At 42.1% G+C, this 19,440-nt stretch overlaps 1 protein-coding gene across 10 annotated transcripts in view; it reads right to left on the reverse strand.

The window, feature by feature from the left end:
• The window catches only part of TAFA5 (TAFA chemokine like family member 5), a 342,920-nt gene that overhangs the window by 13,150 nt on the left and 310,330 nt on the right, over positions 1 to 19,440 (reverse strand). For 4 of the 10 annotated variants that reach the window (XM_083701675.1, XM_083701672.1, XM_083701674.1 and 1 more), the window contains 2 exons: positions 12,786 to 12,832; positions 1,449 to 1,612 (listed from right to left, as the gene is read on the reverse strand). The exons of 3 other annotated variants lie outside the window; for them this stretch is intronic. In XM_083701675.1, the coding sequence (XP_083557801.1) occupies positions 1,570 to 1,612; positions 12,786 to 12,832 (90 nt within the window). In that variant the 3' untranslated portion in view covers positions 1,449 to 1,569. Of the gene's footprint in view, positions 1 to 1,448; positions 1,613 to 12,785; positions 12,833 to 19,440 lie in introns of those variants that run through there. 3 more of the 10 variants (XM_083701680.1, XM_083701681.1, XM_083701677.1) reach the window with 2 other exon arrangements.

Raw genomic sequence — 19,440 nt, forward strand, 5'->3', positions numbered from 1 at the left:
TGGCATTTATGGCAAATAACCCAGACTGCAGAGAAACATTCAGCTATTCAGATTCAGCAGCAGCTTCAGAAAGCAATGCTATCACAAACTGTTACAATGTCATCTGTCCTTATAGAACATATCGAGCTTTAGAAACAAGTTCACAATAGCTACTATGTCTGTAATAAAAAGAAAAGAACAGGAGACTATTCATACTAATACATAAGCTAAATCATTTCTCTCCCTCTTCTAGCCATTAAGTCCAATTCTCCTTAGAAAAATGAGTCATAATGCAAATTTGTTCTAGGTTCCCAAAATTAAAGCAAGACAAAGAAAACTCAGCAGCAAAAATATATCTGAGGAGGTTGTTTTTATTTGTTTATCTTGCAGTAACTTCAAAGGAACATGTAAAAACAGGACTACACTTGTAATAAGGTTCTTTCACTGATGTTTCCCTTCATATACAGAGGATGTGGGAGTTTCTTCACGGGAATTCCTTAAGTCATTTTATTTAACTTTTGCAAGGAAATAAACACAATTTTCTTCAAAACCTGGGATGCATCACATTAACGAAAAATGTATAATACAATTGCAACTGTAATTTCCATGCATACTGGATGCAGGTGCAAACACAAATATATGTATACCTGATTCAATACTACTAAGTCTCTTTGAAATCTCCTTCTTAACACATGTCCAAAGTGTCAGGAGATCATGTTCAAGGGTTAGCAAATACCTGGGGCAAACAGGGAGCTCACATTGTCTGGCAACTCAGGAATAGCCTGCTAGCTCAGCAATTCATTGCCCAGAGTAAGTGCTTATGAACACTTACCTTTCCTCTGTAATTTCTAGAATCACTGAAAACCCAAAGTGCTGTTTGCTCCGATTCAGCTTTAAGAACTGGGTTTTGCGAGGAAAACTCCAGAGGGGGAAAAGGCACTCAGGGATGGAGCTTTAAAGTGTGGACCTCTGTCTGCAAACAGCGGAGCAAAAGGTATGTATGGGTAAGCCCTACAGGAAAGCAGTATACTGTATTTTTTGCTCTATAAGACTCGCATTTTCCCTGCTAAAAAGTAAGGGGAAATGTGTGTGCATCTTATGGAACGAATGCAGGCTGTGCAGCTATCCCAGCAGCCAGAACAGCAAGAGGGATCGCTGCTTTCACTGTGCAGTGATCCCTCTTACTGTTCTGGCTTCTGGGATTCAGAATATTTTTTTTCTTGTTTTCCTCCTCCAAAAACTAGGTGCATCTTATGGTCTGGTGCATCTTATAGAGCGAAAAATACAGCCTGCAAGAACATGGTACAGAATGCCAGTTATGCATTACCAAAAAAGAGGAAATGAGTCAATACAGAAGAGGGCAAAAGAGGGCACAAGCTTGCATAAAAATTCTATGTGTTGATTTTTATGTATAGACACTTATTTGGAAATAACTACTAAAACTTAAATAGAAATACAGGGCATCTCACCATAGTAGCGAAGATTGTGACCGGGTGACCTGTGTTTCTGTTCAGTCTGCTGTCCGGGTGCTAACTGTTGATGAGTAGCTTCAAGGCCCCTCCTGCTCTCCCTTCTTAGGATTCTTTATCTTTAATTCAGACTTGGACCAGACACCTCTTCAGACAGTGAACACCTTTAAACAGAAGACTAACCTATGATATCCCTTCAAAAAGAGGACTGTCGTCTGTAAAGTAGGACACCTGGCTATGCAGCAGGGATGGGTAAATGTGTCCATTTCAGTTTTGCTTCGTTTCTCTCCCCCCCCCCCCCAGTTTTAAGTTAACCGTATTTCCACATTAGTTTGCATTTTTTTTAAAAATGGTCTCATGTAAATTCATTAGCATTTTCTTGCAGATTTCTCCTAATACAGTCGTACCTCGGAAGTCGAACGGAATCCATTCCGGAAGTCCGTTCAACTTCCAAAACGTTCGGAAACCAAGGTTCGGCTTCCGCTTGGCTGCAGGAAGCTCCTGCAGCCAATCAGAAGCCGCAAAACCCGTGTTGGACGTTTGGGTTCCAAAGAACATTCACAAACCGGAGCACTCACTTCCAGGGTTCGCGGCGTTCGGGAGCCAAATCGTTTGACTCGCAAGGCGTTCGACTTCCGAGGTACAACTGTACAAACATTTGTATGCAATATTGTCTAATATACACACTTTCCCCAAGCAATTTCCCCCCCAAAAATGCATTTTGTATGTTTTTCCCCACTTATATGTGCACACTGTACTCTGGTGTGTGCATATCCATACACACTGGTGGGCTGGCATATTTCACTGCAAAATTTGAAGAAGAATGGCTGTGCTTCAGTTCTCATATTGTTATGGAAAGTGCAAATTAAGTAGGCTTGACTCTAAATGTGAAATGAATCGAATTTCTCCCTCCTCCCTACTTGTCAGGATGGGATCTGGTTTTGTTATCAACTGATGGCCAGCAGGAGCAAGAGGTAGTGGGAATGTGGGAATAGAGTTCTGCCTGGTACTGCCTTTACTTCCATCCCCTGGTCATCAACCTCAGTGGCACAAGAATCGAGGGCTAAAGCACAATGCTCCCAGTTCAAACCCCACAGTAGAGGGCAACTTGTTACCAAACCTTCATCCAAATAAATATCCATAAATAGGTACAATCTAGTTAACAAGTATTAACATAGATGGGTCCCAAATGAGCTGGGAGTGAGATAAAAGCCATATGGAGGAGGAATTGAGTCTCTAGAAGTAGGGATAAACATAAGGAAATACCGTATTTTTCGCTCTATAGGACGCACCGGGCCATAGGACGGACCATAGGAGGGGGAGAACCGGGGGGGGGGGAATTCTCCCCCTCTCTGCTCAGTGCCCCTTCAGCGAAGTGGCAGGAGAAATGGAGCCCCTTCCATTTCTCCTCCTGCTTCGCTGAAGGGGCGCTGCGCAGCTCTCCCTCTCTTCTAATGCCAGGAGAGTCTTGCTCTCCCGGCTTCAGCAAAAGGAACCCAAAGCCATCGGAGCGCAGTGTGAGGTCCCGCTGCACTCCAAAGGCTTCAGGTGGCTATCCCTGAAGCCTGGAGAGCGAGAGGGGTCGGTGCGCACCGACCCCTCTCGCTCTCCAGGCTTCAGCGAAAGCAACGCGAAGCCTCCGGAGGGCGGAGGGAGCGCTCCCTCTGCGCTTCGGAGGCTTCGTGTTGCTATCGCTGAAGCCAAGGAGTCTGCAATTGCTCCATAGGACGCAAACACATTTCCCCTTAATATTTGGAGGGGGAAAAGTGCGTCCTATAGAGCGAAAAATATGGTAACCTTCCATTTCCCCTACAATTTCATCTGTTTTCTTGAGCAGAATATTATTTTCCCTGACCATTTATTGAAACAGGCTGTGGAACTATGGAAGCATACCTCCCTGTTTAACTATAGGCTGTCTACAAGTTAACAGCTGGTAAGAATGTTACTGATGTCTCATTCATTCAGAAGCAGTCTACAGGGTAAGCTGAAATCTTGTTGGGGGAAATTCCAGCATTTTCATTATTTGGGCTTTAAGAAACACACAGTGTCAAAGCATATCAACATGTTGTAGTTAACTGAGGAGGTAAAACTCTGGTCAAGCCATATTCCCAGACAAGTTCATTTTATTATATGTGTGGATTGCCCCCACTCCATGTATGGAAAATATCCAATCCTTTAAAGACTCAACTGCAGTCTGAAATAGTATAACCTTGCACAGAATTTTCAACTAACAAGAAGCATAAACCATGAACCAGGGTGGATAAAAATCAGGTGTTTTTTATTTAAATCAGATTTTTTTAAATTTTAAATTGGATTTTTAAAATAAAATGCTTTTGGAGGAAAAATCTTTCTAAAGACAGTCTTCTATTTAAGTTACGGTACATTATAGTCCAAAGGCTATTCATCAGAAAATGATTTGTGTGCTAAAACTCTAAGTTTTTTTTTAAAAAAAAACTGTTTAAACACATCAGTTAACAAACATGGATACTTATGCTATAATGTTATTGTTTTAGTTAAATAGATTGTTTAAATTGTTATTAAGGAAATGATTATTTTTCACCTTCCAATAAAGTACAGCAGAAAAGTTGTCCAAATATAAACAGTTAACTTATTAAACCTCACAATAATTTCATCATTATCTATGTATTTCTAATAGTATAACCAAATCAGTAATTTTTGATATAACTGAAAAAACTACTCTGAAAATTTATTATTCCAAAAATGAAACCTTCCTCTGGCTGTAAATATTAAGATTATATCAGCAAGAATTAGTCTTTCTGTTAAAAAAAATTGATTTAAATCAAGTCTTACTGAAAAGTAATTTAAATTGTGATTTAAATCATGATTTAAATCAATTTGACTTTAATGAAATCCACCCTGCCATGAACAAATAAAATGCTGAAAAGTTACCAATATATATTGATATCAGGACTATCCAGCAGCATCTCTCCATCCATACAACATTTGTTCTATCTACAAATCCATATGAGAGTTTTAAGTTTTGAGCGACAGAAGGAAATGAAACTAATCAGCATTAAATAAACTCAGTTAGAATTCACGATGTCCGGAAAGGTGATAGAAACTATCATCACAGTGTAGGCTATTATTGGCTTTGTGAAATTAATTGTGAACTTGGGGTAGGGCAATACAAATTAAATTCTTTACTGTTCTAAATAGGATTGACAATTAATTTCAGCTATGAAGAATGCAAATGAGAATAATTTGGAAATCACCATGTTCAAAACAGAATCAGAGTTTTGCTCAGACCTTCTGCTTCCCTGCAGCTTACGATACGCAAAATGTCACAGATGCTTGGACAACCCTTTGACACAGTTCCAAATGAGGCACAGCAAAGTATCCTGGGTGTGTTTTACAAAGTGCATTCTAGTTCAATGCAGGCCCAGACGGGGGGGGGGGGGCATATGGGCCACTTGGCCCAGGCCTCTGATTCCAAAGGGGGCCTCGGTCAGCATATTCACAATCGCAGGAGATGCACTGGGGCGAACGCAGGGGTGCAAAGGCGTTGGCGGGAGGATTCCCTGGGGCCATGGCTGGCAGTGTGAGAGAAAAGCTTCCCCGGCGTCCGGGGCCTGTGATTAGCTCCACAGAGGAGCGTGGAACGGGCGCCGGGTGGGTGGAGGCGACCAAGGCTCCAGCAGCCAGCGTGCCGCGAATGTGATGGTGGACCATGTTTTTCAGGCTGTTAAAAGTTGGTGAGTTTTTGTTTCAAATCTTGTTTGCCAAAAATTAAAACCACACGTACCTTAAAGATAAGCGTGTTGGCTTTCTTATCGCTAATTTTTTTTAAAAAAAAAAATGATGAAAAATTGATGAAGATGCGGCCATTTGTTAAAAATTTTGTTGACTTGGCCAGGAATATTACTTACACCCGAGGAGTACATATAGCTCAATGAGGATAAAATTTGGTGGAAACTTCATTTATCCCCAGGGTAAAAAAGAAAGAAAGCGGGGGCCACATTATCTACCTGGCCCGGGCCTCTGTCTGGCTCTGCAAGACCCTGGTTCAATGACCTCGTGTGTTGCATGTTAATTCACAATGGGCACAAATATCATCTTCAGATGCAAGATATGGAACCCAGGATGTTGTACGCATGCCATTTTACAGTGTTTCAATGATATATCTCAGGGATGTACAATGGGTAGATCATGATCTACTGGTAGATCACGGGGCCGTCACAGGTAGATCACTGGGGTGCCGCAGGTAGATCGCAGGATGGGAGAAAGCGATCACTCCCCTCCCCCAAGAAAATTGTGGCTTCTCCCCCCCCCCCCAAAAAAGCTCAACATTTTGGGCAGCTAGCCACCATCTTGGGTATATCACTGCCAGTTTTTTCTTTTAGTGGGAGTAGATTGCAGTCTCTTGGGAGTTGGACGTGCCTGATATATCTAAAATGAATATTTGTGTAGCTTTTGCATTTATAGAAGTCAAACATTAAAAGCCATGTTTCATCAATCATACACACTTTTGCTAAATTAAAAAGATGAGCTCTTCAAAGGCAAACATGCACTTGACTGGTAATGCCAATGAGGATAAACTACATCTTTTGCAAGTGCTTAGCAGCATCCAATACACCATACCCACCAAAAAGCAAACTATGCATAGTATAGAAACACAGAATCATAGATTTGGAAGGGGCCCTGAAGGACATCTAGTCCAACCCATCTCTTCTAGATCATACATGACAGATGACTACCTAACCTCTGCTTATAAACCTTCAAGGAAGGAGAGTCCACCACCTCTCATGGGAGTCTGTTCCACTGTCGAACAGCTCTTCCTGTCAAAAGGTTCTTCCTGATGTTTTGTTGGAATCTCCTTTCTTCTACCTTGAAGCAACTGGCTTGGGTCCTACCATCCAGAGCAGGAGAAAACAAGCTTGCTCCACTCTCCATGTGACAGCCCTTTAGTTACTTCAAGATGGTTATCATATTACCTCTCAGTCTTCTCTTTACGCGGCTAAACATTCCCAATTCCCTCCACCATTCCTTATAAGGCTTGGTTTCCAGACCTTTGATCATCTTGGTCAACCTCCTTGGCACACATTCCATCTTATCAATATCCTTCTTAAACTGTGGTGCCCACACAGTACTCCAGGTGTGCTCTGATCAAGGCAGAATAGAGTGCGACTATTATTTCCCTTGACCTGGAAACTATACTTCTGTTGATGCAGCATAGAATAGCGTTAGCTCCCCCCCCCCCCCAATGCACTCTTGATGACTCATATTAAGCTTGTGGTCTACTAAGACACCTAGGTGCTTTTCACATGTACTATGGCAAGCCAGATATCCCCCATCTTATATTGATGCAGCTGGTTCTTCCTGCCTAAGTGTAGAACCTTACATTTGTTCCTAATGAAATTCATTTTCTTAGTATGGACCCAGTTCTCCAATCTATTATGATCATCTTGAATCCCAATTCTGTCTTAAGCAACATTGGCTACTCCTCCCTCCCTCTCTCCCCCTTCCTTCCTTCCTTCAACTATTTTTGGTGCCTTTGATCTTTGAACTAAAGGCAACATGTGACTGGGTTAAAGCACCTCTTTAGTAGCGGTGGCACTACCCAGAGACCGTATAGTACCCATATCCTGCTTATGCAAGGTGCCTGCAGCTGATTTTTGCCAGTTCTCTTCTCCCACTTAATGGCACTCCTCTCTCTTCATGACATTCCCCACACCATTCAGAAAGGTCACCCAGGCTTTTCATTTTGCACAGGGAGCTTAAGTGGAAAACCTAACTTCGTACTGAACATCTGGATAGAATGACCCCCTCATGTCTCCACATCTACCCTCACCATTCCTCCCAAAGCAAAAAGGATGGTCTTTAGAAAGAGAGAGAGAGAACACTGAAAATTCAGGTAGGCATCTGGTATATCTCTGATGGGCTGGGCTCTGAAGAGGACCTCCAATGGCTACAGCCATACCCACCAAGCATTGCTTTTTGTTCAACATCCACTCTTCCGCCTGCTTCAAACATATTTTTCCCATCTCATTTCTCTCAGCATACTGTGAAATCCACTCCTATTTTAGTAGTTCACACATCTCTCATCCTACCTTTTGAAAGTACAATTTAGAAGGCTTCCCACCCCAAGTCTTCTGCTTCTTGTAATTCCCAAAGTATTTCTGTGATATGTTTCCAAGAGACGGGCAAGTATGGGTAATACGCTTGCCAAGTATAGCTAAATGCTTTTTTTTTTTTACCATACTCCAGTGAATTTATCTTGATCAACAATGAAATTCTCACATGAATTCTATACTTTGAAGTCTAACATCTCACGAAGGCAACATCACACATGGGTTCTTCACAAATTTACACCGTATTTATTTCCTTACATATATTGTTATTGCTAGACAACAGAACCTGTACGTCTGTGTGTTTGAGGCTGCACAAGTGATAGAAAGCATCGTTAATAGTCAAAGGATGACCAAGCTAGTAGCTGAGTGGTCAAAGAAGAAAGAGGCCAACAACAAGCTCTAATAAATTAATCAGCATGGATAATCATGGATAAAACTAAGATTTTTAATCAGCTATCCTACGAACATGTGCTGCCGATTTAAGCTTTTGCACATCTGTTAATTTGAAAATTTTGAGTAATAATTCTTCCAAAGACTAAAATCTTGATCACCCAACAGTTTTTAATTAATGTCCTCAATGTTTTTACCTGGCGTAAGATTTCTTTTAATCAGTTGACTAAATTATTCCTACTCCGCTAACCCATTTACTTTCAGATGACAGTCATAACAATCAATCCTTCAGCTTTAACAGTAACACTATCTAATCTCATGCAGTCGCAACAATGCTGTCAGGTAGCTGGCAGATGGTTGCCCCGAGGGGCACACAAAACTTCGCTTGCTGGGAATCTCCACTGTACCTTACAAATCCTGGTGATTTAGCTATACATTTGCCATCCGCACATGTTTTATTAGCTGGGAGCTGGGAGATAATGCATGAGAGGCACTTTGAACACCTGAATATGATGATGAGGATAAAAAACAACTCTAGTGTAATAATGAAACTTCAAACTGTCTGTAACAAATTAATCCTAGTGTTAGGAGCAACCACAACAATGCCTAGGAACTCTTAATTTTGTGTGCAGTTGCCACTGGAACTGTAGTTTGGAGCATTTTCCCAGATGCTTGTTGTTGTTTAGTTGTTTTGTCGTGTCCGACTCTTCGTGACCCCATGGACCAGAGCACGCCTGACACTCCCGTCTTCCACTGCCTCCCACAGTTTGGTCAAACTCATGCTAGTAGCTTCGAGAACACTGTCCAACCTTCTCGTCCTCTGTTGTCCCCTTCTCCTTCTGCCGTCAATCTTTCCCAACATCAGGGTCTTTTCTAGGGAGTCTTCTCTTCTCATGAGGTGGCCAAAGTATTGGAGCCTCAGCTTCAGGGTCTGTGCTTCCAGTGAGCGCTCAGGGCTGATTTCCTTCAGAATGGATAGGTTTGATCTTCTTGCAGTCCATGGGACTCTCAAGAGTCTCCTCCAGCACCATAATTCAAAAGTGCCAATTCTTTGGCGATCAGCCTTCTTTCTGGTCCAGCTCTCACTTCCATACATCACTACTGGGAAAACCCAGATGCTAAAGTGTTCTAAATTTTGGATTGGTCCTGCCCACCTGGGCTGATCAGTGGGTCGCCCTAGGCAAGAAGAGCTATAAAAGCTTCATATTTGGAATAGGATTTTAGGGCTAGGCATAACAATCTGGGTTATCAAACCGTTTTTGATACAGTATAAACCAGAAGCAGTTGCATTTATCATGTTACCTTCTTTCACACAAAAAAAGGCAGGTGCGATTGAAAACTGTTTGGATATGGCTGAATAGCTATCAAGAGCTGCAGCTGGCCTGACAAATTATCTATAGCTTTCAAGAAATGCTCTCCACCTACAGCCATGCTGTTTTTACTTTTAAGGCTGTAATAAAAAGCAGCTTGTTCCTGTGAAAATGTCGTTTTCTTTATGTATCTTTCTTAATAGAAGAAGAATGCTAAAAGCATTTCACCTGCCAGTAACTTAAAACTGTGGACACATAGAATGGAAGCAGAAGTAAATAGTTTCATGAGTAGTATTTTAAACTACATCCAGGTTGAGAAATAGTAAAAACAAGCTTCCTCCCCCTTTGTTATGAAGAGATGCCTTATTTATCAACCCTAAACATAGGTCATTATACTGACTGAGACCATGAGTTCTTCTATTCTAGTAGCAACAGTTCATTCCCAACTGGCAACTGTTTTCAATGGTCTGTTCCTGTTCTGCTTAAGGACATATGTTTACCGTTTCCTTAAGCAGAACTCTTTGCTTCGTCTTTCACGAATGTTCCAATTGAACAGTTGAAAAAAGGCTAACATCCGCAAACGCCTGCCTCCATCATCTAATAACATCTCCTACCAGCAAACCTAACACCTTACTTCATTATGTGTGATGGCTGCACAGTAAACACAATAAACTGAACTGAACTCCTAGGATTCTGGAGGGCAGCAGAGCATTCTCTGGCAAAAGAGAGGCAGGGTAGCGGTAGGAAATGGTTCCCCTAGCATCTGGAATTGAATTCTCTCCAATTATTTCTGTTCCTTGGACATGGAGACGTGCATAAAGGCACATGCCCCAAACAAGCCTGCTGATAATTTCTTTAAAACATCATAGAAGGTGAAAAATTATACTATGCTCCTATGAACAGCAACAGAAAGCTGGAATTTGCAGATTAGAACCCTTGGTTTGTAGGTAATCAAAATTCGCAATGAGCCTGGTATTATTTATTTATTTATATTAAGTACAAATTAAGTATTACAAAAATACATATTTACAACAAAAGAAAATACAAAAGAAAAAGAAAATACATATAACCAAGGGGGAAAAATAGAAAATACTTTGTGTCTTTTCATATTTACAGTTATTTATACCTCTATAAAATGCTATTCGCAATAAAGGAGTGAAATGAAAGATAAGATATCAGAAAAAAAGGGAAAAAAGAAAAAAGAAAAAAATAAAGAAGTAAAAGAAAAGGATCATAGGTGATTTTTTTTTTTTAAAGTAGATAAGTATTCACTATACATAGCCGTTTCCCATCTATATTTATATTCAATTGTATAATCTCAACTTGTCCTTATCTACCTTTAAAAAGTGTTGGGTGTTTTTTTTAAAGACTTCCACCATTTGCCTCACACTTTTTTAATAATCCATTCGTCAGATCCTCTGTTCTTCATATTTTCCCTTTGGATTTCCTTAATGTCTCACTTTGTATTTTTTATATTATGCACAAGATTATTCTAAACCTGGTATTATTAGTAGTAGTAGTAATTTTATTATGTGTGTACATAACACTGTGTTCATGGTATTCTACATAATGCAATCAAAAGAAGACAAAAGGAATGTAAATGATATACCTTTGGCGAACAGATTTTATCTCAATTTTGACGTTGAAATGCAGGCTGACTTGTGAAACGTGATCTGGATAGGGTGAAAGCTACAGTACATTTACGAGGATAGCTGGTATCAAGAGCAAGCACCGAAAGAAATGCCACTCTGTGACACAAGGTGATATGTTAATAGTAGGGCACAAATAATGGGATTTCTGTGCAAACCTCCACCATAGAACATGACCTATATAGGGTATGATTGGAATTCCATTTATACAGTCAAATGTGAAATATCCCATCTTGGTTACAAGCTGGGGAGCTGCGTCAGTACTAATGTCCAATCTCACTTGCATAATGACACACAAATATATACTGAATCCAACAATATTCTGAACTTCTGAATACGGATGGTTTGCCATGGAAAAACAAACATAGCATCTCAGGTAAAGGAAATGGAAAACTGTGCAAACTATGAGTCGGACTCAGAGAGAGAGAGAGAGGGAGAGAGAGAGAAATGTGTCTGCAAACACATTTTTGTCAGAATGACTGGACCACTCTCTCTTTTAACATTCAAAGATTCAGCTGATGTATGGAAGTGAGAGCTGGACCATAAAGAAGGCTGATTGCCGAAGAATTGGCACTTTTGAATTATGGTGCTGGAGGAGACTCTTGAGAGTCCCATGGACTGCAAGAAGATCAAACCTATCCATTCTGAAGGAAATCAGCCCTGAGTGCTCACTGGAAGGACAGATCGTGAAGCTGAGGCTCCAATATTTTGGCCACCTCATGAGAAGAGAAGAGTCCCTGGAAAAGACCCTGATGTTGGGAAAGATGGAGGGCACAAGGAGAAGGGGACAACAGAGGATGAGATGGTGGGACACTGTTCTCGAAGCTACTAGCATGAGTTTGACCAAACTGTTGGAGGCAGTGAAAGACAGGAGTGCCTGGCGTGCTCTGGTCTATGGGGTCACGAAGAGTCGGATACAACTAAATGACTAAACAACAACAACAAATCCCCCTCAGATGTTATTAGACACAATGGAAAACTCTCCAACTTTCTTAGGCTGCAATGACTTGAACTTATCCAAGCAATACTGGCGAGGGGAATTTAAATAGTAAGTACTGTGCTCAGAGTTGGAGAGAATGTGTATTACTTTATCCTGTTCAGGTGATGGGCCTTTGCTTGTCTTTAGAAAATGCTGAGCCAGAACTCAACCTGGAACCAGCCCTTCTAGGCTAGGCAAGATAAAAAAATAAACCTGAGATTTTTGAGACTAGAACTCTGGCAAAGTTACTGTTAAGATACATTTATTTATTTTAATGTACTTTTATCCCTCATTTCTTCCAAAAAGGACAAGGTAGTGTACATGGCTATCTCTCTCTTGCCATTTATTTCTCATAACAACCCTGAGAGAAAGTTTAGGCTAAGCAACAATGACTGGCCCTCAGCCACCCAGTGAGTTTCATGGCCAAGTGAGGTTTGAACTCCTAGATCTCCCAGGCTGGCACTCTAACCATTACGACAACTGCTTAAATATGTTCCCACTGTAGTTATTTATTTAAAGATTTATAAACTGCACTTCCTTATAAGATACGAATCAGTAACCTCCTACTGCTATTTACTTGCAATTTGTTTTCTCACCACAATTTAGTACAGTGGTACCTTGGTTTACACTCATAATCCGTAAACCAAAACAGGTTGTAACCCAAGGCGCGCTTTCACCAATGGGGCCTCCCCAAAAAATGTGTTTGTAATCCAAAAGAATGGGTTGTAATCCCAAAAAAGGTTGCAAACTGGGACACACACTTCCAGGTTAAACGTGTTTGTAATTCAAAAAGTATGCAAGGAAAGATGTATGCAAACCAAGGTACCCCTGTAATTCTCTTTTCATTACAGGATTGTTCATTTTAACATATAACATGAACTGTTTTTTTTTTTCTTTTCTTTTCTTTAGATTTTGCTTACCTCCAAATGCAATTATATTCAGAGAAGTTTTTGTCATCATAGTTACGCTGGAAAAAAGGAGAAACATTGCGAGTGTATGGAAGAAGCAGCTAATTTTCATTGAGCGTCCATCTAGTTCAAACAAACTTTTACGGAAGATTCAGTGTGGCAGCCTAAATCTCCATCAAATCACCAACAGGCACAACCCCTATCCTGATGGTGAGAACTCTGGAAAGCGGAAATTTGCCTACTCCTTTTCTCAGTATTATGGGGTATCAGGCCACCTTTATTCCTGCGTCAGGGCCAGCTGAAACCTTGCTTCAAAAAATACCCATTCTCATCAAAGGAAGCAATTTCCATTTCCTTTTTGAACTTATTCTGCAGGAGGAGCTGTGCCCCCTGGGCACTGCTGGGCAAAATGCCCATTGCAGTTATCTCTAAAGCTTCTCCCAGGGCTCCTTGTACCTCTTTTAAACATTATTAAAGAACGGCTCTATCAGGAACTCTGCGCTCCATTATTAATTGAAGTGCCCTGCCTCCTCCCTTGCTGTGATTGTACTAAAACCTCATGTCACACTTATTTATTTAGCTTTCCCTGCTCTGTTGTGCTGCGTATTGACATATGCTCAGGGAGAAAAGAGAATGATCCGGTTGGAATTTGTGGGCTGGAATTCTACTTTCTGTTTACGCGGCGCGACAGAATTTACAGTCCCCTTCCCTCCTCGCTCCACTTCAAATGAGATGCTCAGGTCAACATTGGAGGAGACAGCCACAGTTCTGTGTGGTTCAACAGGGAACTGCCCTAATCGATTACAGAGAGAAGTGTGGGAAACACAAGATCTTAAAAGCACGACTGTAATTGAGGGGAGCCAGAGGCAAAGCAAGGGGGGTGCAGTGGGTGTGGGCTGCCCTGGGTATCACCACTGGGGGGGGGTGACAAAATGCCAGGCGGCACTCACCACGGGGCCTGCAGCGTGCCCGAGCCACGCGTCTCTCCTGTGAGAGATGCAGTGGCTTAGATAATAATAATAATAATAATAATAATTTATTATTTATACCCTGCCCATCTGGCTGGGTTTCCCCAGCCACTCTGGCATAGCTGTCAACCTTCCCTTTTTTTCGCAGGATATTCCCTTATTCCAGCACCGTTTCCCGCTGCTATCCCAGATTGTTAGATAGACTGTCCCCAGGACAGATGAGGCTGCTGATCCCTTATTTTCAAATCTGAAAGTTGACAGCTATGCACTCTGGGTGGTTTCCAACAAAAGATTAAAAACAATAAAGCATCAGACATTAAAAACTTCCCTAAACAATTGTCTTTTCAAAGTAAAATAGTTGTTTATTGCCTTGACATCTGCTGGGAGAGTGTTCCACATGGTGGGGGCCACTACCAAGAAGGCCCTCTGCCTGGTTCCCTGTAACCTCACTTCTTGCAGTGTGGGAACCACCAGAAGGCCCTTGGCGCTGGACTACAAGGTCCGGGCTGGACGATGGGAGTGGATGTTGGAATTCTGCCTGGGTCAGAGGAATGTGCCACAACGTAGGCACCGGCAGATATTCCTTGTCGACCTCCCCGCTGCTACTCCTGGCAGATAAGCAGGCGAGGTCTCGGCGATTCCTCCCAGATGTGAGAAGAACACACCGTTCATTCTCTCTCCCCTTTGGTATCCCCAGGGAGGGGAAAGAAGCAGACAGAAATCTATTTACATTCTTTATTTCTGTCTCTTACATCAGTACAGAGAAACATGTCTGCACTCCACAGCAGTGAGAAACAAACTCCACCCATGTACTTCCAGTCATATGACACACACACTGAGCTAACATCCGGTGCTCAGTACAGAATGGACTGCCCCTTTGTTCCCATGGCAACAGTCACAAACATCCTGTTTGGCTTTCCAGCCACCAGCAGCTGACTGAGCTGCTAGAGCCTTTGCTTGTAGCTGCATTGGTGCTTTATGGTAACAGTGGAGACGCTCCTTCAGGTATACTGGACCAAGGCCGTTTAGAGCTTTAAAAGTTGGCACAAACACTTTAAATTGTGCTCGGAAATGTACTGGGAGCCAATGAAGATCTTTCAGGACCGCGCAGGCTCCACGCTGCCCAAACGGCCTGCCCACTGCCTCCCCCCCCCCAGTTGTAGGGAGGCTGAGTGGGGGGAGGCAAGCAAACTCCAGAGGCCCCAAGGAGTGTCCTGCCCCTGGGCACAAAGCCCCAGATGCCCAGGTGGCTTCCTCCACCACTGCTTACGGCTCACCCACACTTCTTCCATCCCCCCGCCCCCAGGGGAAACCCAACATTTACTGCTGAATCTGTTTTTAGGTGGATTGAAGTTTGCTCCAATTCAGTGGTAAGCAGTGTGTTTTCCCTAGGGAAAGCAGTGGGGCGAATGAAAAAACCTCTCTAAGCATGTAACAAGCAGATGTGTGGAAAAGCTCCTAATTACCCACAGCTCTTCTACCCAAGGCAGAGGCGCATTTGGGACTGAAAAGCAGAGCCATGGGTGAGATAAGCCACCAGTCAGAGAAGGAGGGGACATGTACTTTTCATTCCTGTGGTTCCCCTTGCCCTTTTCTTCTTACCTTTTTTTTCTTACTGAATGGGTTGGTCCCATATTTAAGCATTGGAAAATGCCCCCATCACATCTAGCGTGGCCCTGCCTTTACTCCACAGGATCTATACCGGCTTACAACATACCCACCAACCTTTTTTCTGATGAAAATAGGGATGCCCTATTCTGTAATAATTTTATTATTTATATCCTGCCCACCTGACTGGGTTGCTCCAGCCGCTCTGGGCGGAGTCCAACATATATACAAACATAACAAGACATTACATATTCATCAGTCCTACAAGAAATCTGCAAAATAACAGAACTGTATTAGAAGAAACTCCAGAACTGGCTCTATAAAATATCTTCCGAGACAACAATGCACACTCACATTACAAAGAACTCATAACCCACTTACTCTCAGCAGCTAGGAGTGCCATAACTAGACACTGGAGGAACCTATCAGGAGTTAACATGGACCCATACCAAGATGTATGGGGCAAAAGCTCTACTAGAAAAGCTAACAAAAAAATTGAAAATTAGTACAGGGAGAAACAAAAGAGGATGCCTTCACCCCGGTGTGGCTCCCCTTTATTACATATTCAGCCCAACAAGACAATGACCTAACACTCACCCACACACACAGCATACAAATTGATATGACACACACACACACACACACACACACACACACACACAACTCACTGCAATCAACTGAATGCAACCAACCATGTTCTGGGCTCTCCAACATCTCGCACCACCAACATACATACATAAATACATAACCTATCCATGTGACGCTGATGCAAAAACTGTGCACATACACTATGCCAGGGGTCATCAGACTTTATGACCTTGTGGGGGGCCAGGCTATATTTTGGGAGAAAAAATGAACAAATTCCTATGCCCCACAAATAACCCAGAGATGCATTTTAAATAAAAGAACACATTCTACTCATCTTTCCACAGGACCTGCAAGACAGAGGTGTTCTGCCTGGCCTTTGGTTTGGACTCAGTCTGACCCTTATGTTTTCCTCCCCTTATGATTTTGATCTATGGGCTACTTTTAAAATGAGGCTGCATTTTAACCTGTATTTTAAATTGGGTCCCCCCCCTATTATGTTTCTACTGTAATTTTATAGGTGTTAGCTGCCCTGAGCTGGGCAGGGAGGGCGGGGTATAAATAAATAAATTATTATTATTATTATTATTATTATTATTATTATTATTATTATTATTCACCAACCGCCTCCTTTTGCTAGCCGACTTGGTGGGCTGCTTGCTTTACTTGGGGCCTGGTAAGTGCCACCTGCTGAACACTGGGCAGGATACCTTGCTGGCATCTGCTACAGTGGTGCCTCGCAAGACGAAAAGAATCCATTCCGCGAGTCTCTTCGTCTTGCGGTTTTTTCGTCTTGTGAAGCAAGCCCATTAGCGGTTTAGCGGATCAGCTGATAAGCGGCTTAGCGGCTTAGCGGATCAGCTATTTAAGCGTCTTAGCGGCTTGGGAAAAAGGGGGGGGAGGGACAAAACCCCGCAGGAACTCGCAAGACATTTTCGTCTTGCGAAACAAGCCCATAGGAAATTTGTTTTGCGAAGCACCTCCAAAACGGAAAACCCTTTCGTCTAGCGGGTTTTCCGTCTTGCGAGGCATTCGTCTTGCGGGGCACCACTGTATATGGCACCCCCATGGTTTCCCATTATAGTTTGACTTCCATCGAACTAGCTTGGGTGATGACATTCATCTAGTGTGGTTTGGCCCACAGCCTCAGGCAGGATATTTGATAACTGCCTGTTAAGTTTTACCTGCCCACACATGTGTTTGAGACTTTTACACGTTTCACTTGTTATGTTTTAATAAATATAGCCTTCCTACCAGTACCTGTTGCTGAGTCTTCATCTTGGGTTTGGGGCAAAGTTGGTTGGTAAAAACAATTACTGAGTTGGATAGACCAATGGACTAACTTTGTATAAGGCAGTCTTCTCCAAACAGCTTGTCCTCCAAATGATTAGGAGCAGAACTCTAGAGGGCACCAGTAATGTACTGGAGAAAAGGCTAGTAAAATGTATATGTTACTGTGTATGATGATCTAGCCATAAAAATAAAGTTTTATTTTTTTTAAAAAAAACTTTATTTAAGGTAGATAAGGACAAGATGAAATTATACAATTGAATATAAATATAGATGGGAAATGGCTATGAATAGTGAATATTTATCTACTTTAAAAATTTTTTGCCTATGATCTTTTTCTTTTACTTCTTTATTTTTTTCTTTGTTCTTTTTTCTTTTTTCTGATATCTTATCTTTCATTTCACTCCTTTATTGTGAATAGCATTTTATAGAGGTATAAATAACTGTAAATATGAAAGGAGACAAAGTATTCTCTATTTTTTTCCCTTGGTTATATGTATTTTCTTTTTCTTTTGTATTTTCTTTTGTTGTAAATATGTATGCTTTCTACATTAGGCATACTCAGTTGATATCAATGGATGTAAGCAACTTGTCAATTGTTTTCAGTGGGCCTACTCTTGAGTTTGACTTAATCGGATGCCACCCTAAGGATTTGTTTTTTTCATAAATTTATAGGAACCTGCAGACTCTACTAAGCAGCAATTGCCATTTGTACTTCAAAGAAAATCTATTTTGTGAGTGAACCTGCAGATTTAAAAAAGCTTCAGTTTCACATAGGAAAAAAGGATGAGGCTAAGGAGCAAATAGGAATACAATAAGAAGCTATTGTGCAAAACATTATGACTGAGGTACAAAAACCACGTGATTCATTTTGCATGCCCAAGGGGCTTGCATTTTACTCCAAAATGCAAAGCAGTTTTAAAACTGAAAAAGGTAAAGGTAAAGGTACCCCTGCCCGTACGGGCCAGTCTTGACAGACTCTGGGGTTGTGCGCCCATCTCACTTTAAGAGGCCAGGGGCCAGCGCTGTCCGGAGACACTTCCGGGTCACGTGGCCAGCGTGACATCGCTGCTCTGGCGAGCCAGAGCCGCACACGGAAACGCCGTTTACCTTCCCGCTGGTAAGCGGTCCCTATTTATCTACTTGCACCCGGAGGTGCTTTCGAACTGCTAGGTTGGCAGGCGCTGGGACCGAGCAGCGGGAGCGCACCCCGCCGCAGGGATTCGAACCGCCGACCTTTCGATCGGCAAGTCCTAGGTGCTGAGGCTTTAACCCACAGCGCCACCTGCGTCCCTTTAAAACTGAAAGCAGCATCCAAATGCAGCAGCTCTTCTGATCCCAGCCAACGAGATCAGATAACCCAAATTCTGAAGCACATTAGATTACCAGAGCTCATTAGTTTACCTCTTCTCTACCCTGGCGTGGCAGGAAAAGGCAAAAAAGTAAGTGAAATGGACACTCAGCTCCATTGCTATTGATTCACTCACCTGCCTTGGAGAAAATGGAGCCTGTGCCCTTTTCACTTCTGTTCCTTTCCTGTTATTCCAAGCAAGGCAGAATTCTAAAAACTCCACTTTCCCTCCCTCAGGGCAAAAGAAGACAGAGCAAGTTAAATGGCAAATGCACAATCCCTTCATCAGCAGGATTTGGGAGTCTTTAACATCTATGAGTGATCCAGTTTCAATTGGTCTGGTTTAAATTTAATTGATAGCTCAAAGTTAGGTATAAATGTTGCTTTTATCAGTAAGATGATGACAAAAACTGTTGATGGCAGTATTCTCCAAACAACTACAGGATGCAGTATATGTATATTAAACCACAAAGGCATTGCCTGTAGCTATCTTCATTGGTTTGATGGCAGATGAAAACACTTCTAAATAAGAAGCAAAATCTCATCTACATATGTAGCAATGAGGTTCTCAACCTGTGGGTCCCCAGATGTTGTTGGACTACAACTCCCATCATCCCTGAGCTCTGGCCTTGCTAGCTAGGGGTGATGGGAGTTGTAGTTCAACAACATCTGGGGACCCACAGGTTGAGAAAGACTGAAATAAGTGCTTGTGCTTGATGATGAAAACAGAGAGGAAGGCAATGGGTGAATGAAGAGTATATATCAACAGTGGCTTTGTGAATGTTTCATTAGTCATATTAGGTAATCTGGTGTCCCTGTTGAACTTCTTCATCAACACAGAGTGTGCATAGTGAATGGAGCGTAA

This window comes from Podarcis gaigeae (genome assembly GCF_964106915.1).
Source record: "Podarcis gaigeae genome assembly, chromosome: 10".
Taxonomy (NCBI): domain Eukaryota; kingdom Metazoa; phylum Chordata; class Lepidosauria; order Squamata; family Lacertidae; genus Podarcis; species Podarcis gaigeae.